This window comes from Podarcis gaigeae (genome assembly GCF_964106915.1).
Source record: "Podarcis gaigeae genome assembly, chromosome: 3".
In the NCBI taxonomy this organism is placed as follows: Eukaryota; Metazoa; Chordata; class Lepidosauria; order Squamata; family Lacertidae; genus Podarcis; species Podarcis gaigeae.
Genome location: NC_139680.1, coordinates 9,707,727 through 9,734,371, shown reverse-complemented (window position 1 = coordinate 9,734,371; position 26,645 = coordinate 9,707,727). Strand labels below are relative to the sequence as shown.

Genomic DNA, 26,645 nt, shown 5'->3' with positions numbered 1-26,645 from the left:
GGGGGCTCAAAACTTGCATCTCATGAAGTTACTGCATGGGTGGAACTTTTGCTCACTCTCCTCCTGCCATGTCCCCCCCAATCTGCTCCAGGGGGTTCTCCTAATCCCCTGGAAGAGATTTGAGGGGACATGGGCAGCAGAAGAGTGAGGGATAGCTCTGTTGTACAAATGGAAGTTGTTCCATTCACATAATTACTTTTTTGCATTCAACTCTCAGTCTTTCTCTCACTCAGAAAGCCCAGCAACGGGGTGATAAAGCCCTCTGGGAACAGACCCTGCCCATGTATCAATCTGTTAGCAGATAACCTTTAAACACTTATTTGGGAGGGGGGGCTGCTAATTAGTTACAATTAGTTCACTAAAGCAGGCTGTTCTATACAGTGGTAACAAAGAGAAGGTTGAAGAAAAGGAAACAGATAATTTGTACGTTACTGTGAGCCTGGAAAGTGGCAACCTAAGCATTTATTCACTGCAGTGAAATACCATTCCCAGCACTACTCGATACACACATAACACTATATGGATCCACCGGGAGGGGGCAGGGGGGTGGAGAGAGGTGAAATGATATCCCAAAGCTGTGTACAAGCTGCTGGTTAGCCTTGTAGGAACATTTGTGCAACACATTCCTGCATTAAATAAGTCTTGTAAGCATTTATACAGGTCATGTGTTCTAAGCTAAAAACAGTCGACTGACTGTTATCTGAGACACTAATAACTTTGCTGCCTGGTGAGCTTGGGCCATTATGTAATATTTCTGAACATGTCACCTGGCAAGGGAAAAGGATCAAATAGGTGACTTGGACAGTACACTTGTTATGAGACCAATGCAGCTTTGTTGGCAGAGCTCAGCAGTGGAGGGTGGAGATATAAAGAGAGGTCGAAAGAGGGCAGACACAGACCTAGGAAGCTGTGCGAAGAGGACCAAGTATGTAGGGTACTCAATTTTATATATAAAAAAAAATATATCTAAAGAGGAAGAGAATACAAGTGGGTTGGGAAAACAGTGGTGCCAAAGTCTACAAGGGACATGAGCATGCATGCATATGCTTGCATGTCAGAAAGCCAAAGCTTATTACAAGTTTTTTGTACCTGGTGGTGGTATTCCTCTTACTTCAAAGGTAATGTGGCAAGGTGACATGCTTGTGAATTATGTTCAACGGCTGTTGTACCCTATTGAAAAAGGGGGCAAAAAAAGCACTAGTTTAGGAGCAGGTCATTTCTGTATACATCTCAATATTATACCTTTTTTAAAAAAAAAAAAAATCCAGTTATACCGAATTCCCTTCTGGAGAATCTTCCAAGGGCCACATGTCAGGAGAGGGTGGGGCCAGAGGCAAATGTGAGCAAAGAATACAATTGTTACCTTTGCACAGTAGGCTAGTTTCCACACACAAACACTCACACACACATCCTTCTCTATCTTCCATGCAGACAACCAAGAGGAATTATCAGAGTTCAGGGACACATTCAAGGTATGAAGAAAGGCCAGTGAGGGGTATGGCGTGAGGAAAATTATGAGAGCCAGGCAGAGAGGCTTAAAGGGCCACATTTGGTCCCCAGGCCTCAGTTTCCCCACCTGATTTATATCCCGACTTTAAAGAATAAAAATATTTGTAAGGTTGCTTACAATTAACAGAAACTCTGCCATGTGTGGATTAAATTTCAGTTTGTTCATTCCCACCCATGTCTGGGGACAATTCTGAAACTGAATCAGAATTTCCAGAGATGAGGAGCTGGAAATGAGGCAGTACTGAGCAGGGCCTGCTGACAGATGGGTAGAAGAGGTCAGATTTGGGGGGACAAGACCAGAAGAGGCCCCAGATTCTTAATTTTCCCTCTCCCACCCCAAGTCACTCAGTTGGACATTTCTGAAGGAAGTTAGAGAGCAAAACACGAAGGCAGCTCTAATGCTTCTGCAACTCAACAGGCAGCACAGTTGCTAAGGACACTTAATCACTGTTGCTAAGCCATCAGAGGAAGGAATGTGGACCATCCCCACCAAAGAGCAACAGAAAAAGCAGGAGAAGCTGGATGCAGGAAGGTACTGGGGTTATGTTTGTTAAAACACTTTCCTGGAGCAAACATTACTTTATTTACTCTTAGGAGTGTATAAAACACAACTGGCTGGTTTTGGTATGTTTTACTCAGAAGTACCTCCCTTGAAATGGGACGCGGGTGGCGCTGTGGGTTAAACCACAGAGCCTAGGACTTGCTGATCAGAAGGTTGGCGGTTTGAATCCCCGTGACGGGGTGAGCTCCCTTTGCTCAGTCCCAGCACCTGCCAACCTAGCAGTTCGAAAGCACGTCAAAGTGCAAGTAGATAAATAGGTGCCGCTCCAGCGGGAAGATAAACGGCATTTTCCATGCACTGCTCTGGTTCGCCAGAAGCAGCTTAGTCATGCTGGCCACATGACCCGAAGCTGTACGCCAGGTCCCTCGGCCAATAAAGCGAGATAAGTGCCGCAACCCCAGAGTTGGCCACGATTGGACCTAATGGTCAGGGGTCGTTTTACCTTTACCTCCCTTGAAATAAAAGATGTTTCCTTCTAATGAGAAAATATATATATTATAGCACCCTGCCGATTTTCCATGTCATCCAGGCAACCACTACTGGCCTGCTTGTCATCACTGAGCTGTTATTTATACAGTCACCATAAAACAAACATATATAATGCAAAAAGAATCAGCAACTACATTCACAAAACAATTTACCTTGCAGTTAAATTTCCTATGTATTTTAATGCAAATATTCTTTAAAATCAAGGCAGCCAATAAGTTTTGAGTGAATTTATGTTTTGTATAAAGTGGTGAGACGAAAAGAATCCGTTCCTCCTCTAGCGGTTTTTTCGTCTTGCGAAGCAAGCCCATTAACAGCTTAGCGGATTAGCGCTACAGCGGTCTAGCGGCTTCTAGCGATCAGCTGTTAAGCGGCTTAGGAAAAAGGGGGGGAAAGCAAAAAAAAACCTGCGGGGACTCACAGGATTTTTTCGTCTTGTGAAGCAACCCCATAGGGAAATTCGTTTTGCGAAGCGCCTCCAAAACGGAAAACCCTTTTGTCTAGCGGGTTTTCCGTCTTGCAAGGCGTTCGTCTTGCGGGGCACCACTGTATTTGTATCTCAATTTCCCTCTCAGGAGCTCCAGACTGTGTTGATTGCCTTCCCCTTCCTACTTTTATCACCACAACAGCTGTGTGAGATAAGCTAGGTTGAGTTTGTAGTTCAAGCACCGAAGCGGTCAAACTACACATCTACATATGTTTACAATTTTTCTGCGGGTTGCTATTTATCGGAGTCAGCAAATTTTTTGTTTGTTTGTTTTGGTACTTTGCTGTAAGTATCAGGACTATGAAACCCTGCAGTGAAAGCAAGGAGGGTGCTTTCCTGGCTTTATTTATCTGTGGAGATGTATGGAGATTCATTCTGTAGTCACACTGTCATTGGCATCGTTCTGAAGAAGTGATATTCTTTCAGATCATGTGCTCTCTCTGGACATCAAACAAGCTGCACTACAGCTATCCACACAAACTTTGTGTAGCAGGGAACAGTGGCTTTAGGGAGTCTTTAGGGAGAGTTATTAAGGAAAGGAGAAGCCACAGATGCTTTTTCTGATGAAGAGAGAGGAAGAAGCAGCTGGGCCTGGGGAGACTTCAAAACATTGCTTTCCATTCTTATTAAAATGTTTTATAACTTGATCTCGAGGAGAAAACCTCTGAGTGGCTGACATTTTCTTAAAAACAAAACATGAAGCTTAAAAACAAAAAGTGAAAGAATGACAGCACCCACACCCACACCCCACGGTTCTAAAATGCTCATACAATTACAAGCTACTGTGCTCAGCAGTTCCGTTTTGGGCAGAAACATACCAAAATGCAGCCAGTGCAATAAGGAGGGGGCATGAAATCGATTAAAATGATGTTTCTTGCATTTTTTTAATTTAAAAATACAGCTGTGTCTTAACATTAGGTTGTAGACCTAGTAAGAATAAACCCAATGCAATTAATGAACCCAAGTTATCCATGACCATTGATTTCAATGGATCTACTTGGAGTAGGACTGCACTACCTATTTTCTTTAAAGTAGAACTAATATCCATCGGTGGAACTGCATAATTTCCATGACGTCGGTCAAAGGATCTGTGTACTCTGCAGGATTTGTAACAGCAGCATCCAAATTATTTCTCAGCTGATAGCCCAAAGTGTTGACAAGACAACTTCTTCACACAGAGAAATAAATCAACCAGAGTATATATGGTTCTGATGCTGCATTGCAGAATCACAGCCTACTCAAGTTCAGGAGGGAGAATTGAATGGTATCAATGCAGAATGCTACTGATAAACTGAAATGAATATTTCTGTTTCTTTCAGATATAGCCCTATAAAATTGAGGTGCTGAATTGTATTCTACAACAACAACAAAAGTGATATGCTTTGAGGAATACATACTTAGTATGAGATCTTAAGCCAGAAAAGTATTAACTAAAGGTGAAATCCAGTGGCATATGAGCAGAACAGACCTCTACTCACCAATGAGACTTCACCTTCCTCTCCACCACTACCACCCCAAATAACCCAAATCTGCTTCAGATATTAGTCCTCAGGTCAGAAAGCCCTAAGTGTATTTAGGATTAAACCACCTTACTACTTTAACACCCTGGTCAGCAACTATTTTTAATAGAAACCATATTTTGAAATGTGCAATACAGACTCCATACTGACACTTCTCTTTCCCCAGTGTAAGTTGTTGATGCTTTAGGTAGGTACAAAGACTTTCCTTTAGGTACCTCTGCACCTCTCTATTATTTGCCATGCCAACATACCTACAGAGCAGAATGGTTGAGATGTTTAAGAAGGGGAGGGTCCTGGTAAAAGGTCTTCACACATCACAGGAGAGGGGACCAGAGAGCCCCTTTGCCTATGCTACATAATAGTACAGGTGGAAGAGTACAATTATTTAATCGCTACCATAAATGAACATAAATAACTTGCGTCACAATGTACTTCAACACAATTACTGCCTAGCATGCTTGTTTATTATTGCACTGCAAGTATTTCATTTGCTTTGGAGACGAGATAAAGTGGTTGATAACAAATTTGTCAGAGAATTACAAGATGAGGTCAATGGACACATACTGGAAGCTTTAAGTCACCCTATGCTATGTTACTCAAGTCTATCTGGTACTTTTATACAAGAAATACATGGTCTATATACTGAAGCTTATGTTCAAATTCCACAATCCTGAGTCAATGTGATTAATTTTGCTTAAAACAATTAAGACTGAGATATACAAAAAGGTAAACAGAATCACAGGTAAGCCAACAAGTCCCAATGACTGTCTACTGTTTAACGCCAAGTTTACAATAGTATCAAATGCCAATGTATGTGCACATTATCATCAATCTTTAAAAAAATGGCTTACATACCTATACAAAGTAGTATAGTTTTCCCTACTGTACAGAGAAGGCATCTATAACATCCCACTTAAAGGACTGCTATTCTTCAAAACCTTCATGTCTGAAGAGCTTGTTTGTTTCTTAAGGATATAAAAGGCTCAAAAGAGTCTGTCATCCATGCTGCAGCTAGCTTAATGTTATTTAATACAGTCACATTCCTCCCTAGACAGCTGCTCCATATCAGCTGGCACCAGCTTTTTTATCGTAACATACATTACATAACGTAGAAAGACCTTTAACACATTTCTTTGCCTCCTGTCACCCCAGTCTGTGTGTCTATGACCAATAGCAAAGACAATAATTAAAAACCATTCACTAACGCCCTTCTCTCTGACTGGCTTCTCCCCAGCTCTATGACAGCTTCTTATGAGGATCTGGCATCTTTCCCACATCCTCTGCACCAAAGAGGCAGACAAGGACACAGAAGCCAAACCAGTACCTAGACCTCTTTTCTTTCCTCCCTCTGCAAGACAGACCACTGTCTGGATTAACCAGGAGCATTATGAAACTACCTGCCCCATATAACTCTAGAGAGGTGGAATAAAAAGGGACTATTGCATAACACCGCCAAAACCACTGAGGAGGAAGAAGAGGGAGAGACGAGCGGTTTCACTGCAGTGGCCAATCTGTGCCTAGGCTGTACAATTTCACATTGCTGGTGGGAACTCACGTGAACTCACATACCAAAACAACTCTTTCCACACAAAGTTGTAATGTCAGGGAGAAGGTTGCTAACCTAGCCTTCTTCCTCACATGCCAGAATAAATATAAATAGTGGTACCTCGGCTTAAGTACTTAATTCGTTCCGAAGGTCCGTTCTTAACCTGAAACTGTTCTTAACCTGAAGCACCACTTTAGCTAATGGGGCCTCCCGCTGCCGCCGCACCGCCGAAGCACGATTTCTGTTCTTACCCTGAAGCAAAGTTCTTAACCCGAGGTACTACAGTGGTGCCTCGCAAGACGAAATTAATTCATTCCGCAAGTCTTTTCGTCTTGCGAGTTTTTCGTCTTGCGAAGCACGGTTTCCCATAGGAATGCATTAAAAATCAATTAATGCGTTCCTATGGAAACCGCCTTCAGACCAGGCCCGGGGACAGTCTGTCCCCCGACCTCTTCTGAAGGCCGGTGGGGGGCGAAAGTCTTTGCTCCCCCCCCCCCCCGCCTGCCTTCCCGGGACAGCGGAGACTTCTCCGCTGTCCCGGGGCGGTCTTAAAATGCTGGCCGGTGGCAGCGAAGCCTTCGCTGCCGTCCCCCAGCATTTTAAAAGCCCCTGGGACAGCAGAGACTTCCCGGGGCGTTTTGCGAAGCGCCTCCAAAACGGAAAACCCTTTCGTCTAGCGGGTTTTTCGTCTTGCGAGGCGTTCGTCTTGCGGGGCACCACTGTATTTCTGGGTTAGCAGAGTCTGTAACCTGAAGCCTGTAATATAAATATATATGCCATAAATTATTTAGACATGGAAAAGTATTCAATCATATGAATTCCCATCTGCAGTCTGAAAAAGTACAGCTCAAACACAGGTTAGATTCCTCTCCCACCTCTGCAAACCACAGAGAGAAATAAGATCTTTATAAACCTGCAGGGATTATAAGTGGGAAAGAAGGGTGTGTCTCTATTTTATGTTCTGATATTTTCTGATATGGCGGAACAGAAATACTTTTATACTTAAATAAAGCAAAACTGTAAGAGGGGTTCACTTTCCCCTGCCCAATACAGAACATGCTTCTCTTGTTGAACTTTTAACAAGTAGAACTGCACTCTCCTGCTTCTGCTGAAGTCTAGTGTGCTACACAACACTGGCTCTCTCTGGTTAGTTGCACCAATGGCATCTCTTTCCTGTTTATCCTCTTTTTTTTTAAGTAGGAAGTAAGAATTGCCAGACAGTAAGAAGGAAAGAACTTTGCACCTCTGATTGTCATGTATTAGAGATGCTTTCAACAGGTGCACATTTCCTCTCTCTGCACAGGAAGTTGCACCTGCTGAAGTTCCCTCATCTACAAAGCTGTTAAAACTGCAGAGGTACTGCTGTCTTCCTTTGCATCTTGGTCATCCTACAAAGAGAAAAGGGAAGATGGGCACATTCAGTAAACAACTTAAGCCAGGTCCCATCTTGCATAACTGGAATTATGGAAGTTCCTTGGGCCCAATGAAGATGAACAGTGGCTGGCAAGGAGGAAACGGGTTCAAATCCACCACAATGCTCACTGCACAAGTCACCTTGGACCCAGCCGCAATCTCTCAACCTGGCTCAACTCCCAAGGCCCTTGTAAAGATAAAAGGTGAGGGAGTCAGCAGCCTGACCTCCTTGAGGAATCAAGAGGGAAATGTAACATTACAAAAATAACCATTTTGCTAGCTTGTGGTGGGGGCAAATATCTCAGCAACAGCAGCGCATACAGAAAGTTCCATGCTCAGTTTCCATCCTCTCCATGGCAAGGCTGGGAATGATGGATAAGCCCTGAGTTAAGATGGTTGTTTCAGGCTCAGCGGGAGGAAGCTGCCTATTGTCCCTATTAGCAGGGGCAGTTCCAGCTGTCAAAGAAGGAGATCACAGAATCACTCTTGGAAGATACGATGATGATTACTATTACTACTACTACTATTAGATCACAGAATCACAGTTAGATGGAAGATATTACTATTACTACTATTTATTAAATTTGCACACACACCCCTTCATCCAAAGATCCCAGGGCGGTTCACAACAGGAAAAGTGCCTCCGTGGGGCCATGTGGTATCCAACCCCACTGCGACGCGGGGATCTCCGCAGAGGATCATAGAAAAACCCCCCAGGCAAAGGATCGCTTTTCCCACGCAGGACCAGTCCTCCCAAACGTGGTTGTTGTTAAAAGGTGAGGTTTCTACACACACACACACACACACACACACACACACACACAGTCCCAGCGGCCCATGTTCCGCCCCCCACGCACCCCATGACGGCCGAGTACTGAGTTCGAATCCTACCGTTAGCTCGATGTTTTTGTTGGGGGGGGGGGAGTGGATTAAACCAACACGGGGCAGGAAAGGGGGGAGGCGGTCGTGGGAGGAGGAAGAAGACAGGTTTCCTCACAGAAGAACGCGCAAAAGAAAAGGCGTAGGCGCCTCCCCACCACAAGCCGCCCCCACAGCCACGCGCGACCCCATCTTTTGTGACTGACCTGCCCACGGAGAAGAGGCGACGGCGAGACTTCCTCTCCGGGTTCGGCGAGGATAAAGCCGGCGGCGCTGACGACTGGCGAGCCTCTTCCCCTCCCTGCCTCAAACCGGTTACAGCCGCCCCGGCCGGAGCCGCCACCGGCGCAGCCGCCACGGGCGGAGGGGGGGAGGGGAGCGGAGCCGGCGCCCGGGAGCACGTGACGGCCGCGGCCAATCAGGGAGTGAGAGAGAAGGGGTTGGGGGAGGGGGAGACAGAAGCCGCCTCAGCCGCCCGCGAGGGGGCAAGCGGCGGTTTTTCCTAGAAAGCGCGGCCTTGGCAAAAGCTGAGGGGAGAGAGGCGGGCAGGCCGGGCGGGCGGAGGCGGAGTAACCGGCGGAGGGAAGGAAGGAAGGAAAGGCCAAGACGGGTTGCCGCCGCCGGTTTCGGGTGAGATTCGTCGCACGTTCATGGGCGCCTCAGACGCGGTCGGGTTTCGCGCCGACTAACCCGCTTATTTCCCGCCCCTCCCCCTCCCCCCGTGAGAAGAGCGAGGAATATTATGGCTACTAATATACAGTCATATATTGGGAGGGTATGTAATAATAATAACAACCAGTGCTCTTTTCCCCCTAAAAAAATGTTTAGGGGTACTCTCGTTTTGACTCAAGAATATCACCGTTTTATAGTTCAAATGGGGAAAAATAAATACAGTAAATGGACAAAAGTACAAAGAATCACAAAATGGTTAGGGGTATGCGTCCCCCCAGAAAAAGCACTGATGATAATGATATTATTATTATTATTATTATTATTATTATTATTATTATCATTATTATTATTATTATTATCATCCGGGCTTACAGATATATGTATATAGTACACACACACACACACACACTTTCATGCTCATGTATGGGAAGCTCAGGAGTGTGAGTATGTAATATATATATATATATATATAATATCTGTAAGCCCCTTTCAGTCCCTGTCAGAAGGGGTGTGTATACACCCCCCTTTCTGACAGGGACTGAAAGGGGCTTACAGATATTATTATTACACACACACCCAACATTTCTACGATGAAAACAGGGATGTCCTATTACATAATCATAACAATAATTTTATTATTTATACCTCGCCCATCTGACTGGGTGGCCCCAGCCACTCTGTGCAGCTTCCAAACCTATTTAAAATATAATAAAACATTAAACATTGAATTTTACTGTTAATTGAATTTGTATATTGCCTCTCCAGGATTTCAGACAGGAGTCTCTCCCAGAATGGGCATAGCAAAGAGGAGGGCAGCTGCCCCCCCCCCAATCAAGAAATGAAGCTACACCAGAAAGTAGTGTGGGGTGGCACTTGCTTTGAAGTGGCGACGTCTGACATCCCCACAACAAATTCAAATGAATGCTTATGGGAATGCAGGAAGCTGCCTTATACGCACTGAGTCGGATCCAGGGGTGTCCCATTTTGCTGCCTTAGGCAAAGTGGGGAAGCAGGTTCCAGGGCTCTTACAAGACCTTGCTAGAAGCCACAACTGCTGCTCCTTGCTTTTCCAGTGGAAAGAGGTGCCCCTTAGATTCTGCCCCCTGAGGCAACTCTCTTGGTCATCCTCATGGACAGGCCAGCCCTTGTCAGATCATTTGGTCACCAAGCGGCGGAGCATATGCCCACGCTGCCCGGGGCGGGTGCACAGAGTGCACCCCCAAAGGCGGGGAAGAAGGCGCCCTCCTGGGCGTCTCGGGATGAGAGGAGTGGAGAAGCTGCCACCCACTCTCTTCCTGCTCTCTGCCGCCTGATCAAGCCTGATTCTGTGGCTGAGCTGATGTGGCTGGGCGTAAGGCACTCCACAGCTGAGGAAGGTGGGTGGCATCGTTGCTGCCCACTCTCACATTCTCCTCCCCTGGGTCAGGTATGACCCAGGGGTGGAGCTGTGGGGGCACCCCCTCACAAAATTGTGCCCGGAGCCCCTCCCCCACGCTACGCCTCTGGGTTCACCTAGCTTGTATCGTCCACATCTTCTGGCTGCAGCTCTCCAGGATTTCAGGCAGGGGTCTCTCCCAATCTGGAGATGTTGAGGATTGAACCTGGGACTTTCCCCTTTGCAAGACAGATGCTCTATCACTGAGCTTTCAATAAACTCTTCTCCCATTTCTGGTAGATGTTATTCTCCCCCATACCTCTGGTTGCACAGTGCTTGATATATTCCATATCGGCCAATACCCTATATCTATGGTTATTGTCATCCAGTAAATTGGGACGCGGGTGGCGCTGTGGGTTAAACCACAGAGCCTAGGACTTAACAATCAGAAGGTTGGCGGTTCGAATCCCCGCGACGGGGTGAGCTCCAGTTGCTCGGTCCCTGCTCCTGCCAACCTAGCAGTTCGAAAACACGTCAAAGTAGATAAATAGGTACCGCTCCGACGGGAAGGTAGACGGCATTTCCGTGCGCTGCTCTGGTTCACCAGAAGCTGCTTAGTCATGCTGGCCACATGACCCGGAAGCTGTACGCCGGCTCCCTCGGCCAATAAAGCGAGATGAGCGCCGCAACCCCAGAGTCGGTCACGACTGGTCAGGGGTCCCTTTACCTTTACTTAAATTGGTGGCAGCCAACCCTTTAAGGGAAGTGTTCAATAGATCATGTCCAAAGCATGACATGGCACCTCACCCATGCACACTATAATACATATACAGTGGTACCTCGGGTTACATACGCTTCAGGTTACAGACTCTGCTAACCCACAGTTTCAGGATAAGAACGGACCTCCGGAACGAATTACAGTGGTACCTCGGGTTAAGTACTTAATTCGTTCCAGAGGTACGTACTTAATCTGAAACTGTTCTTAACCTTGAAGCACCACCTTAGCTAATGGGGCCTCCTGCTGCTGCTGTGCCGCCGGAGCACAATTTCTGTTCTTATCCTGAAGCAAAGTTCTTAACCTGAAGCACTATTTCTGGGTTAGCGGAATCTGTAACCTGAAGCGTATGTTACCCGAGGTACCACTGTATTTGCCCCCTTCCCCAGCAATATACTTGCTAAGACCATGTTGTGTGCTGTTGATCTAGAGCCAATAGAGAGCCTTCCTGTCCTGCAATTAAACCCATGGCCCTAGAATCTTAGAATTGTGGAGTTGGAAGGGATCCCAAGGGTCATCTAGTCCAATCCCCTGCAATGCAGAAATCTGTCAAGAATTGTCTCAGTTCATTGCTGATTATACCTACTTATATTAAAATAAAAAAAATTCAAATTGAGAAAGAAGGCAGATGGAGAAAATCTATTGAGGATGCATCAAAATAAGCAATCTTTCTTTTAAAATATTTTTAATTGAAGAACAAGATTTAATAATTAAGAAAATATGCATAAGCAAAATATATCCTAAGTATAGAAAGAAGTTTATATCACCTGCCAGCAAAGAGAACCATTCAAACAAATAATAAACTGAAAAGCTATTGCTTTCAACTAACGAAAAATCATGAAAATGGCCTAATATATTTTTCACTCCAAAAGGCAATAAAAATCATCAATTTTTCAATAAATATGTTTTCATACCTTCTATTTTCTCTCATTTGGTTATAATATGTAAGTTTATTCATACCTATGGTGTCTTGTATAGAACCAAGAGTCCCTTGAGATATGATTAGACAATCCCTTAATCAATGAGTATAAATCTGTCTTTTTAAAAATAAATAGTTTCTGTATATAATTTGTGTTTTGTCATAAACTACAGGACTAGGGAGTCTTTGCACTACTAAGTGAAGTTTCCAAAACAGAACCAAGTCTTGAATGACGTAGGAACTAAAGAGCTGGATCCTCCTGCTATAACTATCATGGATATCTGTCCTAACGTCCTGATCAAATTATAAATGCTTTGAGGTTTCCCCAACCTTTCCTCATAAGCATCTGGTGCTACCTGTTTTAAGAGGCAATGCATTAGTTGGACTAGAGATCCAAACCAGTATCAACATTCTTACCGTAAACCAAAATGATTTAACTACTTATGCATCACACCCAAAGCATCTCAATACAGAATGTAACTCATACTGTTGGCATTGGTATGCTGTATGCTGTTTACAAATTGCATGCAAATGTTTATTTCAATGTGCTATTGAATGAATGAAAAACTGGTTTTCTGCTTCCACTTTGACAAAATATGGAGCCAGAGCATTACTAGGAATTAATAAATCTGTCAGTTTTGGTTTCTCTCAGTTCTTCAGTTTCCCATTCTTAAGTTCAGTTCACATCAACTTGTGATTTTTTAAAAAGGAAAAATTGGAGAAGTGTGATTTTGAAGGAGAGCTGTGTTTCAGTTTGTACACTGCTTCAGAAAGTATGAATTCGGTTTGCATTAAAATGCGAACCAAATTAATTTCTTCCCTGGCCCTGCTTGTTTGTCAGTTGATCTTCTCTTCCCACCCAATCTGTTTTAGAAGCTTATATGAGGCCCTGGAATCTGATCTGCAGGTTTGACAGGTCACCCTAGCAGTGATGTTAATTAAACATAAAATGAGACACAGGATATAATAACGAGTGCTGTGGAAAATTAATTAAAATGCATCTCACTTTAAAAGGGATTTTAAATCTGAAATGATGGATGTTGGCCTCACCCAATTATCAGTCCTTGAAAAACAAGGATAATATGCTGCCTTTCTCTGTATTGCAAAGTGCTTCAACAAGCTGCTTTTGACAAAACAGAATTGAATCCCACATAAGGATGCCAGAAGGAATCCATTTTAAATAAATTTATACATGCATTTTGGCAGTTCCAACCCAGTCAAGCTTTGCTCACATTGAACTACCTCTTAAACCAAGCCATTCATGAACATAAAAAATTGTCTTCCATGAACAGAACAGTCACATGCTTTGGCCTTTGCATAGTTATTGACTAATAAATTAAGTTATGTGCAAGAGGTTGGGGAAAGGGCTTTTAATATCTAGTGTAAAGGGACCCCTGACAATTAGGTCCAGTCGTGACCGACTCTGGGGTTGCAGCGCTCATCTCGCTTTATTGGCCGAGGTAGCTGGCGTACAGCTTCCGGGTCATGTGGCCAGCATGACTAAGCCGCTTCTGGCGAACCAGAGCAGCGCATGGAAACGCCGTTTACCTTCCCGACGGAGCAGTACCTATTTATCTACTTGCACTTTGACGTGCTTTCGAACTGCTAGGTTGGCAGGAGCAGGGACCAAGCAACTGGAGCTCACCCCATCACGGGGATTCGAACCGCCCACCTTCTGATCGGCAAGTCCTAGGCTCTGTGGTTTAACCCACTGCGCCACTCGCGTCCCTAATATCTAGTGTAGGATTTTCTAATTGGGCTTGTTTAGTTTTTGACCAAAAAGGGTAGCAGTGGTTTATAAAGCCTTCCTCTATTGACATATTCTTTCTTGAAAAGAAGAAAAATGGAGTTAGAAAATGACAATCAGATTAACAGTGGCAAGCGTTTCAGATGTTGGGCCATTCATCCCACATTTGTATGGATTTCTGTAGCTCTGGTTGTGAAGCAGTGAAAACAAATAAGTTTTAAATGTTATGCGTAACCAAGAATCCAAAGCAAAATCAATATGGGTGAATAATAAAAAAAATTCTGGAAGTATTCAAAAAGATCTGCAGCTTTCTAGTATGGTCACATACTGGAAAGTCCAACTTGTTTTAGCTCTGATTGCTTCACTCTAAATTCCTGAGATCTTTGTTTACAGTGTAGTATTGCTAGGGTAACAAGTAGCCTTGCAAAATAGCTGTATAGTATACCAACTTCCTGCAGTGTTGTGGTTTGTCAGGTCTTTGTCATGGACTATTACAGCAGCTCATAAAATGAGACCGGCAGGCAAATGGCACAGATTTATTTATTTATTTATTTTAGTTATGAACTGGTTTCCTATTAAACATCCTCCCCGAGATGATCATGTTTTGAAGTGGATGGATAGGAACAGGAGGACAATTGCAACTCATGCTTTTCAGTGATCCAGACCATAGGATAGATACCACAGTCTGCCAGCACAATATTTTGTTGCTGGGGGAAATGCAGGCCTTTGAAGGTTTTTCATTTTTAAAAATAAATATGCTCAGAAATTAGGAAGCTGATTCAAGAAATCCAGAACTCTCATTATCATCAGGTCTTTATCGGGGGAAATACTGTTTTCCCCAAAACTCAAAGCAAAATATTTTGTTGTTTGGAAAATGTACCAACAGCATTATCATTTCATAACTTCTCCCCTGAGAGATGGAAATGGTGTGTGAGTGGTTGCATAAGGGTCACGATGACTTACTGAACACTGGTCGTGCCCTTACTTAGCGCATGACTTTACTTGGATGACTTTAAAAGAGATTAAATTCGTGGAGAACACAGCTATCAATGGTTACTGGTCATGATGGCTATATATACTACCTCCAGGTTCTGAAGTCCCATCTAGATGTGGCCAAGAGAAACTGCAGCTGTTGCACCAGCCTAAATTGATGAAAGTTAATCCTAGTTACAGAGGCAACAGTATCCAGAGCTGTATCCAGGAGTTGCCCCATGAACACAGCCCTTTAGAACTGCAGGGAAGATGAGCATTGTTAGCTGTTTTGGCCCAAACACTTTGATGTATAGTTTGCAAGGGAGAATTTAGAATACAATCCAGCTGTCTCTGCAGTCATTTGGATTGGATCACTGAAACCTTACAAGGCAAATGGGTTGTTTTTCTTCTTTTTGCTGAGAGACTATTGCATAACAAATCCAGGGAGTGCTTGCTTCCCAAACAACTTATTATGTGACCTTTGCATGAAATGTAGTAGAGGAAAAACAACAAAGGCGAAGTCTGCAGTTGCTGATTAACATTTCCCTTTTATTTTGATGGTGTCCATATCTGCTATACAAATCTGTCCTTTGTTTCATCTGGTGCTCAGTTTTGGTTTGCACACACTAGATCGTGTGTCTGTGATTGGGGAGGTATAGCAAGAATTGCACTGTTTTCTTCTTTAGGTGAGAGCGAGTGAGCAGTAGAAAGTCTCAATAGTCCTGCTTTGCTTTATACCATACAATCTTCTGTCTTAATAGCTGTTTTTGTCTTATTCTGTGGTTGTAATAATTTGTCCTGTCCCACCATCTCTGCCCAGTGGACATGCCCCCAACAGTTAACACCAAAGGTTGGGCAGAGCTGACGTAAAAAGCAAAGCAAGGATACTGTTTACCTTAGCTCTATTGATTTTTTTTCTTGTGTCCACCAAACAAGAGATGGAGGAACTGGACAAATTGCAACCTTAGAATACAAAAACGCACCAGAAAAAACTTGCAGTGAAGACAGATGATTATAAAGACCTAAGCAAAGCAAGAATATGATAACCACATTCAAAGGGGCAGTTGTTTCAGGTTTAACAAACCCTTTATATGGGGAAGAGCCATAGTTCAGTGGTAGTGCATCTGTTCTGCTTGCAGAAGGCCCTGGCTTCAATCCTTGGCATCTTCAGGTAGGACTGGGAGAGAATCATGTCTGAAGTCCTGGAGAGATGCTGCTAGTCAGTGTAGGCAGTACAGAGCTAGAAGGACCCATGGTCTGCTGGCCCCATGGAAAAGCCAGGAATATGACGTGAACTGAGGTGATAAAAAAGTGGCATCACTTTAAACTATTTAATATTGGGAGAAGTTTTCCTAGCATATGCTTAAATGGACACCGCAGAGTAGTTTTAATGCCTGTTGTAGTTTCCATCGTAACAGACTGAATCTGACAGGCTTCAGTAACAGGCAGCTTTTTAGAAGTGGCTGCTCATTTCTGTTAATATTTTACTGGTATGGAAAACTATCACAGTCTAAGATGCAGAAATGATTATGGCTTAGACCCAAATGTGCCCCAGTGCAAGCCGAAGGCATTTTTGCTTGCTCAAGGGAGGGCCCCCAATCCTGCAGCACCTGCCTCCAATTTCTGCAGCACCTTATTCCACTCCCTGGAATTGTACTCCAAGCTGTTCTAGTGAGCCCCACAAACCTCAGGAACAGCTTTTCACAAGGGGTATATGGAAGTGGGAGACATGAAAGCACTGCCTTTTTAATGGAGCTCTGTCTGCAGTAGCTGGAATCCAAGCCCATGAAGAGATTTCCCCAACCAGAGACTACCATTCCTCTTGTCTCCACCATCAGACAGATGCCCAACAGGTCTCCTTTAATCAGTTTATTAGTATTTATAAGTGGACATCTGTGTCATCTTGACACTTCAAAAAAGAAGAAGACCTGGCACAAATCCAGTCTTTTGATAGTGCCTACAGGCCTTCTTAATTACATGTGGGTCCTGTATCAGTATGACTAATGGCTTCTAGCATAACGCTAGGGTAGGAGGCTCCAAGAGACTACGGTAAACAGATCACCAGGAGGATTTTGGAAGAGCCTCAAATAACCCTGAGACTACTGATCAGCTTGATAAGACTTGTGTGCAAACCACACCATTTGTTTCCCCTGATCCAATGGTTATAGCCGGCTGTGGAGGTGTGGCTGACAGATGGGAACATTGCCTGTTCTGATTCAGCACTTTCATCTGCTTGTTCTACTATGGAACACAACTTCGGTTCTCGTTAGATGTGGGTCAAAAGGTGGAAGTGATATGCACAGAATACAGTGTAGCCATCAAATGAACAGTCTGTCTCATTAAGGCTGCAATCCTCACCTCACTGGGAGTAAGTCACACTGAATTCAACAGGACTCACTTCTGAGTAGATGTGAGTAGGTCTGTTACCTAAGTTGCCATGAACACGGCTCCTTTAAGCAACTATACTGTCTTCTCTAGGATTGGACTGTAGGTTTAGAAGTATTGATTTTTAAACAATAGTGAATAAATCACATACTCCAAAGCAATCTCTTCTGAGGCCAATGGGATTACTTTGATGCAGATGGTTGAAGATTTTCAGGACCAGCCTATTATCATTCTGTCTGTCCATCTTTCCAAAAATGACAGTGTCCTGGGTGTGCACAAGAGGGGCCCTAAATGGTTGTGTAGGAGAAAAATAGTGTGTGAGAGTGGGTTTGAACACCCATTTTCCTCAATGTCAGCCAAATAACTGCAGATGATGATGATGATGATTTTATATATTTGCTGCCCATCATGCTTCTATATATTATCCCTGGCAACAGAGGATATTTGTGCTGGTGCTCAGAGCGGCAGCACAACACTTTCATACTTTTTTCACTGCCACACAGACTAGAAATATTAGAAATGAAAGGCAAGGCAAAGCTCAGGGCAGCCAAATTATGTGCCAGATTCTTTGCACAGCATTGGCAGAGATGTTCAGAGCAACACACAGCCCTGAATGTTGGAGAGCTCTCAGCATTTACTCCAACCCTTTTAAAGGAATAAGCCTTGGACTCTTTACATCAAACTCCATACCACAGTATTCTTTCAAGCAAGTATAAAGATCCCATAGTGGAGAGAGAAAGCTCAGTTGTATACCAGTGCTGGCAAGTTCAGTTTTCACATCTGGCATTTCTTGGGGGGAAATCATTTCCCTTTGTGTAGCTGCAGGTGTTCAGGGAATTCATCTTAGCAGTCATTTTAATTTGAAGATGCTAATAAGTGCACTGTTGGAGCTCTGTTATGCATCTTTCCCATTTCATCTAACTAAACTGAGGTTTTTGATAAGTGTGCATTATTCTGCCAAGGATCATTGCACAACTGAGCCTCATGCAGGCATCTGGTTGGCCACTGTGAGAAAAGGATGCTGGACTAGATGGGCCAAGCCATCTGAAATGGTCAAGGACCCTTTCAAAAGGACCCTTGTTGCTTCCCATGTGCAAATCAGTCCCAAGGTCAATCAGTCATTTTATTTACATGCCGCCTCTCCAAAGTTAAAACCCTGCTGAAGTCAGCTTGCAACGTATAAAAATTATTTAACTACAAACATAAGAAAAGTAGTCACAATCAATAAACAAAACATCAAAAGGTACACAACCAAACTGAACAATTTCCACGTAAATAGTAACAATCAAAGATACAAAAAACAACAGCAACAACCCTCCACAACAAACCCTGCTAAACAATGCTCCAGCCCAAGATTTACCCACAGCCAGAAGCTTCAAAGTTACTCTCCTGACTTCTGAATTGAAACACTGTAGAGTTCTGCTAGCTCTATCGTAGGCTAAGTCTTCACTTACTGTATATGATTTCCACAACAGAAGGTTTTTTTTAAAAAAATGTCTGAGTAATGTTGCAACAGCCTTTGCTGAAATTTATGCAAAATTTATGCCTGTTCTTACAAAACGTGGTTGATAACCTAAACTTGCAAATGATGGAAGCTGCGTCAAAAGACAACAAACCAAACAACTGAGACTTTATTTGGGTCTGAGCTCAGAGGGGCCTCAACCTGAGGGCCAATTTGGAGAACTCTTGCATGCTGAGGAATGTTCAGTGTTGGTGTTAATAAATTCTTTTGCCTTTTAGCGCAAGGTAGTACCAAGATGAAAGAGTCATGTCCCTTTCATGACAGCTGGGATGGAGTCCTCTGGTATGGCACACCAACAGCATTCTGAACAGATCCAACAGCAGCAGGGTCCATAGAACCAGAAGGTGGGAAGCCTCTCAGTAAGAACTAACTGCTTCTTACACTACCTCACCAGTCCAAAGGTGCAGGTGGTAGGCCATTGAGCAAAGGAGCAGAGCCCACTTTCAAGCCAGACTATTGGCCCTTTAAAAGTCTGCAATTATCCAACAAAAAGGGTAGTATACAGGAGAGGTGGACAACAGGTGGAAGCTCAAAAACTCTCCTTGGTGCAAGTTGCTAGCTCAAAGCTCTCTGTGGTTGTTACCTTACTGTGTCCTCTGGGCTCCTCCTTGTGACCAGAAGTGGATGCTTGGCCAGGTTGCACCAATGATTGCACCAAGGTTGCTAACTGATGGTTTAACTCCCTGTTTGAACAAGGCCGAAGTGAAAACCACTTTTGAAAAGTAAACAAAGAATGTTAAACACCTTGCTAAACATTGCTGGTATCCTGGGATGGGAGATTTCCGTACATTTCTGTTATTTTGCGGCCAGCTTTTTTTGTGTGGCCATGGGGGTTGGGAATCTTTTTCCTATGAAGGTTCCTATGAAGAACCATTGCCCTTCCAATGCTGAGCAAAGCCAAAATAGATAATGTAAAAATAATAAAAACTGAAGAATAAATATGTAAAATGAGAAAAGTTGTTCAATTTCCCTTAATTTACATTATTTGATTGAAGAATTGTTTTGGGGGAAGAATTTGGATTAACAAGGTGCAGGATTGTAAGATTTATGCCCCCAGAATTTTTTAAACAAGGACATAGTGCAATTTGACTGCACTGAGAATAAAACCATTTTGAGGTGGGGGGTTTTAAACAATCAATCTGTATATAAATGTTATGAAATAATAAACAAACAAATAAATAAACAAGTCCCCTAATTACATTCCTTAAACCACTCCATTAGTATCCCATCTGCTATTTAAGTGGGTAGCAAGCATACAGATATATTAGGTTAAAAAGTGGAGGTAAGGAGGAATAGGTGCCTCACCCACTGCCTGTAAGGCACATCCTTCAGCTCCCACTCCCATTATAGACCTGCTACCATTCCCCTGCTACAGCATTCCTCCACTTTGTCCTGCCCTCCCTCCTACCCACTTTTAAAAATTTCTGTGTCTGCCCGCTTGTTTATCCAGATACTTAGAATAAAAACAGGCTCCCCATTTCCTGTGTCATTAACAACTGGCGCAGTATATGCATTTTGCAATCGGGAAATCTGCTCTATTTAAAGTAGGTGGATTTCACAGTTCCTTCCTCAGCCCAGTTTCACAATGCATATTTGAAACAGGAACCACTTCAGCAAATTACTGTCAACATTTAAGGTGTTGGGTTTTCTTAAAGGCTGCCTGCTGAAATAGACTCTGAGACAAACTGATAATATTGCAATACTATTGCTGACTGTTGACCCAAGAGGACAAGCCAAGTTTCTGACTCATTGATTGACTGTTCCACCCAGTTTTAATCCTTGGCGAGAGATGCCAGTTCTTTTCTGCTGTTTGCTTAATGCATAAGCGAAGAGAAAGGTCAGAAGAACCACAACAAAAATCTATTAAAGACACTTTATGATTATAACACTGCAATACAAATTCACTTTATGACACTGCAGTGCAGTGGCCATTTGCTGGATCTGTAAAATAGTAATGACTTTCCTAATCAGCTATCTAATAGGTATGAAAAACAAATACTTACACTTGCAGAAATGTTTAATCATAAACTACCAAAGGGCAACCTTCACACTATTCAGTTTTGACCACTGATTTCATGAAGTAAGGGTAGACGATGTGGTCTCCCAACAGCTCCAGCCAGTGTGGCCAAGCCATAATGGGATTTGTGATCCAAAACATCTGGACATAACCACAATAGCTATTGCAGACATAAAGGCTCTCTTCACTCTATTTTTCTATTTTACTTTCTCCACGGAGCTCAACACTATATCAGGAGCTGCACCACTCCTGCTGCTCCCTTTGAAACAAATATAGCTGGAAGCTAGAGTAGAAGTGACATGTGACCAGAGCATAGGCGCTCCAATATCACATTTGTTTCGCTGAAGGCAGGTGAGGTCCAGCAGGATCAAGCCCAGTCCAGCAGGCAGTCGGGACTCTGGAGGGCTCCCAGTGGATTCTACTGAGTTTGATGTGTGTGGGAAACTTAATAGGAAGCTGATGCCTTATAAAGGCATTGTTTTTACATCAAAATAAGATTATTGTACTAGCCCAAAACCATGACAAATTCCATACAGTGAACAATCAGTTTAAAATATAACTCGGACATCTGCAAATAAAAACAGTAAACAAACAGATGTGTCTTCAAATGGCAGTGGAATGCCAATAAAGATGGGCCTCCTGTTTTTCAGCAGGGAGGGCATTCCATTGTCTCTCAAAACGGACAGGTGCCAACAACAGGGCACCCCATAACACCAGTGCCACCAGTAACAAGCCCATTTCTGTGTTTCTACATGCCTGTTCTGTAGGGCTGTTGCTACCCTAAACAGGAAGGCTGATGGTAGTTTGCTTCAAATTACTAGCTTTCACACCACACCTGCACTATAAAACAAACAAATGCTGCTGGTCCTAAACTCTCATGTGCTTAGACACATTCAGCTTTAAAGTACCAATTTAAAAAACAAGAAGACTTTGGACACCCATAGTATTTGTTGCATGTAATATCCTTTTTTTGCCTGGATAACTCTAGCTTGAATCTTTGGGACTTATACTGGTTTGACTGGTTTTTATCAGCAAGTTATTGACAATACGTGACTAATCAGCTCAAGGATAAATATTGAGTTCAGATTAGAGTAGGCATTTTTTTATTAAAATAACCCATAGCACATCATTGTAAAAAAAAAATAATGTTAAAAATGACAGGCCCAAAGTCAACATACTGTGAAGCTGTAATCTTTTTCATTTTGACAGGCTGATTGCTTAATTTAGGTAAGCGCTTAAGCATTCTGTTTAAAATGTTTCACAAGCAATGAGCGCAGTCACCGTGTGAACTTGAAATTGCCTTGTATCTGGTGCAGAATTCACTATACTAGGAATCTTTAGAAGACAGAATAAAGTATGGTCAAGGTAGCTTAGATACGCATTCACAACATTCCAGAGAATGTGTGTTCAAACTAGTTCTGCCATATCAGTGGCTGCATTTGAATGTAATGCTAAGCTGTGGTTTAATGTTACTAGCCTCCTCCTGAGCCTGCATGCTCCACCTGCCTCCTTTGGCATGGCATGAAGAAAAGATCAAAAAATTTTGCTCCAATTTTAATCCTTTTAGTGCATTTTCCAAACACAAACAAGCTGTGGCTAAACTACAGCCAGTGAAAATAAGACAGCTCCGTAAACGATCGTTTTAAGTTACCTTATCCCCAGTAACTTCAGTTAGGAACATGAAACAAGCCTGCCAGATTGGGCCAATGGTCCACCTTGTTCAGCATCCAGATCTCACAGTTGCCAACCAGATCTTAAGAAAGGCCTCATTTAGGCACCAAGTGAAAATGTTTCTCTTTAACCAGGCCTTTGGCTGATTAATAATAATAATAATAATAATAAACATTCTATGTCCTTTTAAATGTATTATGGGAGTGGGGTTATTGGTTTGTTTTTGTTTTTATTATGTATTTTGTGTTCTCATACCACCCTGTGATCTTGGGATGGAGGGCAGTATACAAATTTAATAAATAAAATAAAAATAAACTTTCTTTTTCCTCTGTTGTTGCCAGTTTGAAATGTCCTAAAGTAAAGGGACCCCTGACCATTAGGTCCAGTTGTGGCTGACTCTGGGGTTGCGGCGCTTATCTCGGTTTATTGGCTGAGGGAGCCGGCGTACAGCTTCCGAGTCATGTGGCCAGCATGACTAAGTTGCTTCTGGCAAACCAGAGCAGCGCACGGAAATGCCGTTTACCTTGCCGCCGGAGCGGTACCTATTTATCTACTTGCAGTTGGATGTGCTTTCGAACTGCTAGGTTGGCAGGAGCAGGGACTGAGCAACGGAAGCTCACCCCGTTGTGGGGATTCGAACTGCCGACTTTCTGACTGGCAAGTCCTAGGCTCTGTGGTTTAAACCATAGCGCCACCCGCGTCCCTTGAAATGTCCTAGGTGGCCCCAAAAACTTTAGTTTTACTGAAATGGTCTTGTATATCTGATATGCTGCTGAAACCTAGCAACCGGGTCTATTTATTCAAGCTTGAATATAGCTATTATTATTGGAACTTGATTGTCAGTTTCCTGTGACTCTATTCCATACCATTTCCTCCTTCTGTTTCTGTACTTACATATTTAAAATATTTTTATCCTGCCTTTCTGTCTGAAGACACTCATGGTAGCTCATAATAGGATTTCCTGAGCGTAGACACACATAGGACTGCGAGTTTAGCACAATCCTGTGCGCATCGACTCAGAAGTATGTCCCATCGAGTTCAAAGGTGCTTATTCGCAGGTTAGCATGTGTAGAGCCAGTGGGGTGTAGTGGTTGGAGTGTTGGACTTGGACCTGGGAGACCAGGGTTCAGATCCCCACTTGGCCATGAAGCTCACTGGGTGACCTTGGGCTAGTCATGGCCTCTCAGCTACCCACCTCACAGGGTTGTTGTGAGGAATAATGCATAGCAGGAGAACCATGCATTTATTTGTTTATTGTTTTTTAATATATTTGTATGCCTCCCTCTGAAGGTCACTGGGTGGTTCACAACATAAAAATACAAAATAATAAAACAAAATACATAATAAAACAAAACAATAACCCTCCTATCGTATGTCATCTTGAGCTCCTTGGAGGAAAAAGGTGGGCTATATTTTATAATTAATTGATTTTAGAATGCTGTATTATTTTACTGTTGTTAGCCGCTCCAGGTTCGGCTGGGGAGGGCGGGATATAAATAAATTTATTTATTATTATTATTATTAATTATTATTATTATTATTATTATTATTATTATTATTATTATTATTTAATAACAAAAATAATAATATTGGATTTCAGTCTTAAGAAATTACATTATACACACAATAAAAGAACGGAAAGCTTGTTTTGCACTGGCAGACGTGTGCTTCTGCAATCCGATGCACATCTTCCTGGGGTGCAAAGCCCCACTGAACAGGCTAAAGGTAAATTTCGCAGTGCACATGCCATGCTTCGGAATGCAAGTTGTCGGTGCTTCTGTTTCTTTTTTTTTCTTTTTTTTGCGCACACACACACACACACCAAAAAACAGCCCCCCACCAAGTGCTTTCTAACTGTATAAACTCTGTAAGGATTTCCTTCTCGAATTCCACTCCATGCCCGAACGGTTTCCCCGCAAAATTATGCTTCAAGTTTTCCTATAGTAATAATACCGGCTGACACCACAAATTTCATCCTCGTCCCTCGCTCCGCATCCTTTTCGTCGCGCCCTCAACAAAGATGGCAGCGTTGCCTTATTCTCACGTTTAGAAGCAGGAAGGAGAGATTAGAATATCGGGCTGTTTCCTCCCTAGCCGAGGAAGCATCTGCGCAAGTTTTATTTTTATTTTGCATTCTTAATCACCACCACATGGAGCTCTGAGGCTGAGGGGAAAAACATTTCTGTCTTTTGCTTCTATTTTGGACAGGTGTGTGTCCGCCCCCCCCCCCCCAATTTATGCATTGTTTCCCATGATAGGTCCCGAGACGACTAACAATAAAAACATTTTTAAAAAATTGTAATCTGTATAAACGCCGTGCACTGCTGCCACTCCAACGAGAGAGAAAACAAAACATCAGCAAAGACCAGGAAATCCGGTCTGCAGGCAAATGAACTGCTCTGCAGCCCAACATCGATTGCTTTTTTTGCCTGTGTTTTCTCGTGCCTCTGCTGCTTCAGGAACTGCCTGGCTGGAGGTGCTGAGCCTGCGTTGTAAGTCAAGTAGAAGGGGGTCCGGCGGAGGCTCGCCTTTTTGCTCCTGGAACTCCACGTTTCTTGTGAGACAAGCACATCTACCATGGAGACACGTGTCAGGGGGAGGGAGCGCGCTTGGAGGGCTTGGAAAGGGGAAACCGTTGGGTTTCCTCCTAGTCAAATGTCGTAATGACACCTCAGTACGGGGTAGTCAGCTGCATGTTGTTTTTGTTGCAGGAGATTAACTGGGCTGGTCTGAAATCCCTCCGGAATTTCTCAGCCTGGTTGGACTGTGATCACATGGGCTGAAACACACGTGTTTGTGTGTGAGAGAAAGTTGGCTAGAAACAAAGCAACTTCAGTGGTATAATTTTATTTCTACGGGCTAGGAGAACATCTGACATAATAATAATAATAATAATAATAATAATAATAATAATAATAATAATAATAATAATACTCTGCCCATCTGGCTGGGTTTCCCCAGCCACTCTGGGTGGCTTCCAACAGAACACTAAAATAGAATAACCTATTAAACATCAAAACAGGGCTGCCTTCAGATGTCTTCTAAAAGTCTGGTAGTTATTTTTCTCTTTGACATCTGGTGGGAGTGCGTTCCACAGGGCGGGTGCCACTACCGAGAAGGCCCTCTGCCTGGTTCCATGGAACTTGGCTTCTTGTAGCGAGGGAACCGCCAGAAGGCCTTCGGAGCTGGACCTCAGTGTCCGGGCAGAACGATGGAGGTGGAGACGCTCCTTCAGGTATACTGGACCAAGGCTGTTTAGGGCTTTAAAGAAGAGTTTTGTACCAAGGCGTGTTGGAAGGCTGTTCTTTGCAGAGCAAGGAATTCCAGTTATTGTGTGGTACTTAATTTGCCTTGGGCTCCGTTTCTTTGAGTGAAAAGCCAGGTGGAGGGCTCGCTTCCTTGCTTTCCTAACACAGCTTGCTGTAGCTGACAGATACTGCCTCGATTTACATCTGGCACCATGGACCCCATTGTAATTTAGATGGTGTTGGTACTGTACAAAAAACACTCCCTGCAACTAGAAAACCAGAATGTCAGAGAGAAGGCTACTATACTAACCTTCAACCCTTCTCCACGTACATGGTTTTTGTTTTAAAGGGGAGGCTGTTAATGGAGGAGCGTTTATTCTGTTATGTGAGTCTGCACCTGCAGTCTGAATTTTGCTATAGCTCAGGCAGCCTGCCTCTAGTGGGAGCTAGGCCTAGCTAGAGTTGCTATAGCTGGTATGCTACAGTCATTTCAGCAGACCTAGAAACCATTAGGGTAATATTGTTATGCTCATCCCATGCACCCACTGGATATCAACTTTTCCATTCATCAGTAAGCCTTTGCCTGCAGCTTCCCCAACAGAAGATCTGCTTGGCAACTTTGCCGCTGACCTAGGAAGGGACATTTGCAGTCATGATGGCCAAACCGCTATCACTCCTTTAGAACAATATTAAATTGGTATGATACATATTGCAGAGCTTTTCTATAGCAGCCAACGTTGTGCCTGGGCTGAGTAAAAATAATCTAGTTTTACAATTGACTGGGGAGGCATCTATTCAATATTAGGGTATCAACATTCTGTGTATATAACAGATTTGTGGTAGGGGGAATCTCCACAGGTGCAGCTTGCCATGTCCCAGGGCTTTCAAGGGTTTGGAAAACTGCACCTCCTTTAATTTCCTTGCTCCAGCCAAGCGTGCA

General features: G+C 43.3%; 2 protein-coding genes across 11 annotated transcripts in view; one reads left to right on the top strand and one right to left on the bottom strand.

The window, feature by feature from the left end:
- GPCPD1 (glycerophosphocholine phosphodiesterase 1) overlaps window positions 1-24,612 on the bottom strand; it is a 56,788-nt gene extending 32,176 nt beyond the window's left edge. For 2 of the 7 annotated variants that reach the window (XM_083730316.1, XM_083730311.1), the window contains exons 1-2: window positions 8,609-8,748; window positions 1,090-1,170 (exon numbers count right to left, since the gene is read on the bottom strand). In XM_083730316.1, the coding sequence (XP_083586442.1) occupies window positions 1,090-1,138 (49 nt within the window). In that variant the 5' untranslated portion in view covers window positions 1,139-1,170; window positions 8,609-8,748. Of the gene's footprint in view, window positions 1-1,089; window positions 1,171-4,819; window positions 4,906-5,419; window positions 6,390-6,827; window positions 7,024-7,353; window positions 7,499-8,119; window positions 8,401-8,608; window positions 8,756-24,410 lie in introns of those variants that run through there. The other 5 variants (XM_083730317.1, XM_083730312.1, XM_083730313.1 and 2 more) reach the window with 5 other exon arrangements.
- Window positions 8,852-26,645, top strand: part of SHLD1 (shieldin complex subunit 1) — a 52,137-nt gene continuing 34,343 nt past the window's right edge. Inside the window, exon 1 of one of the 4 annotated variants that reach the window (XM_083730860.1) lies at window positions 8,852-9,177. The gene's annotated coding sequence lies outside the window, so the exon portion shown is untranslated. Of the gene's footprint in view, window positions 9,178-22,134; window positions 22,568-26,645 lie in introns of those variants that run through there. The other 3 variants (XM_083730859.1, XM_083730858.1, XM_083730857.1) reach the window with 3 other exon arrangements.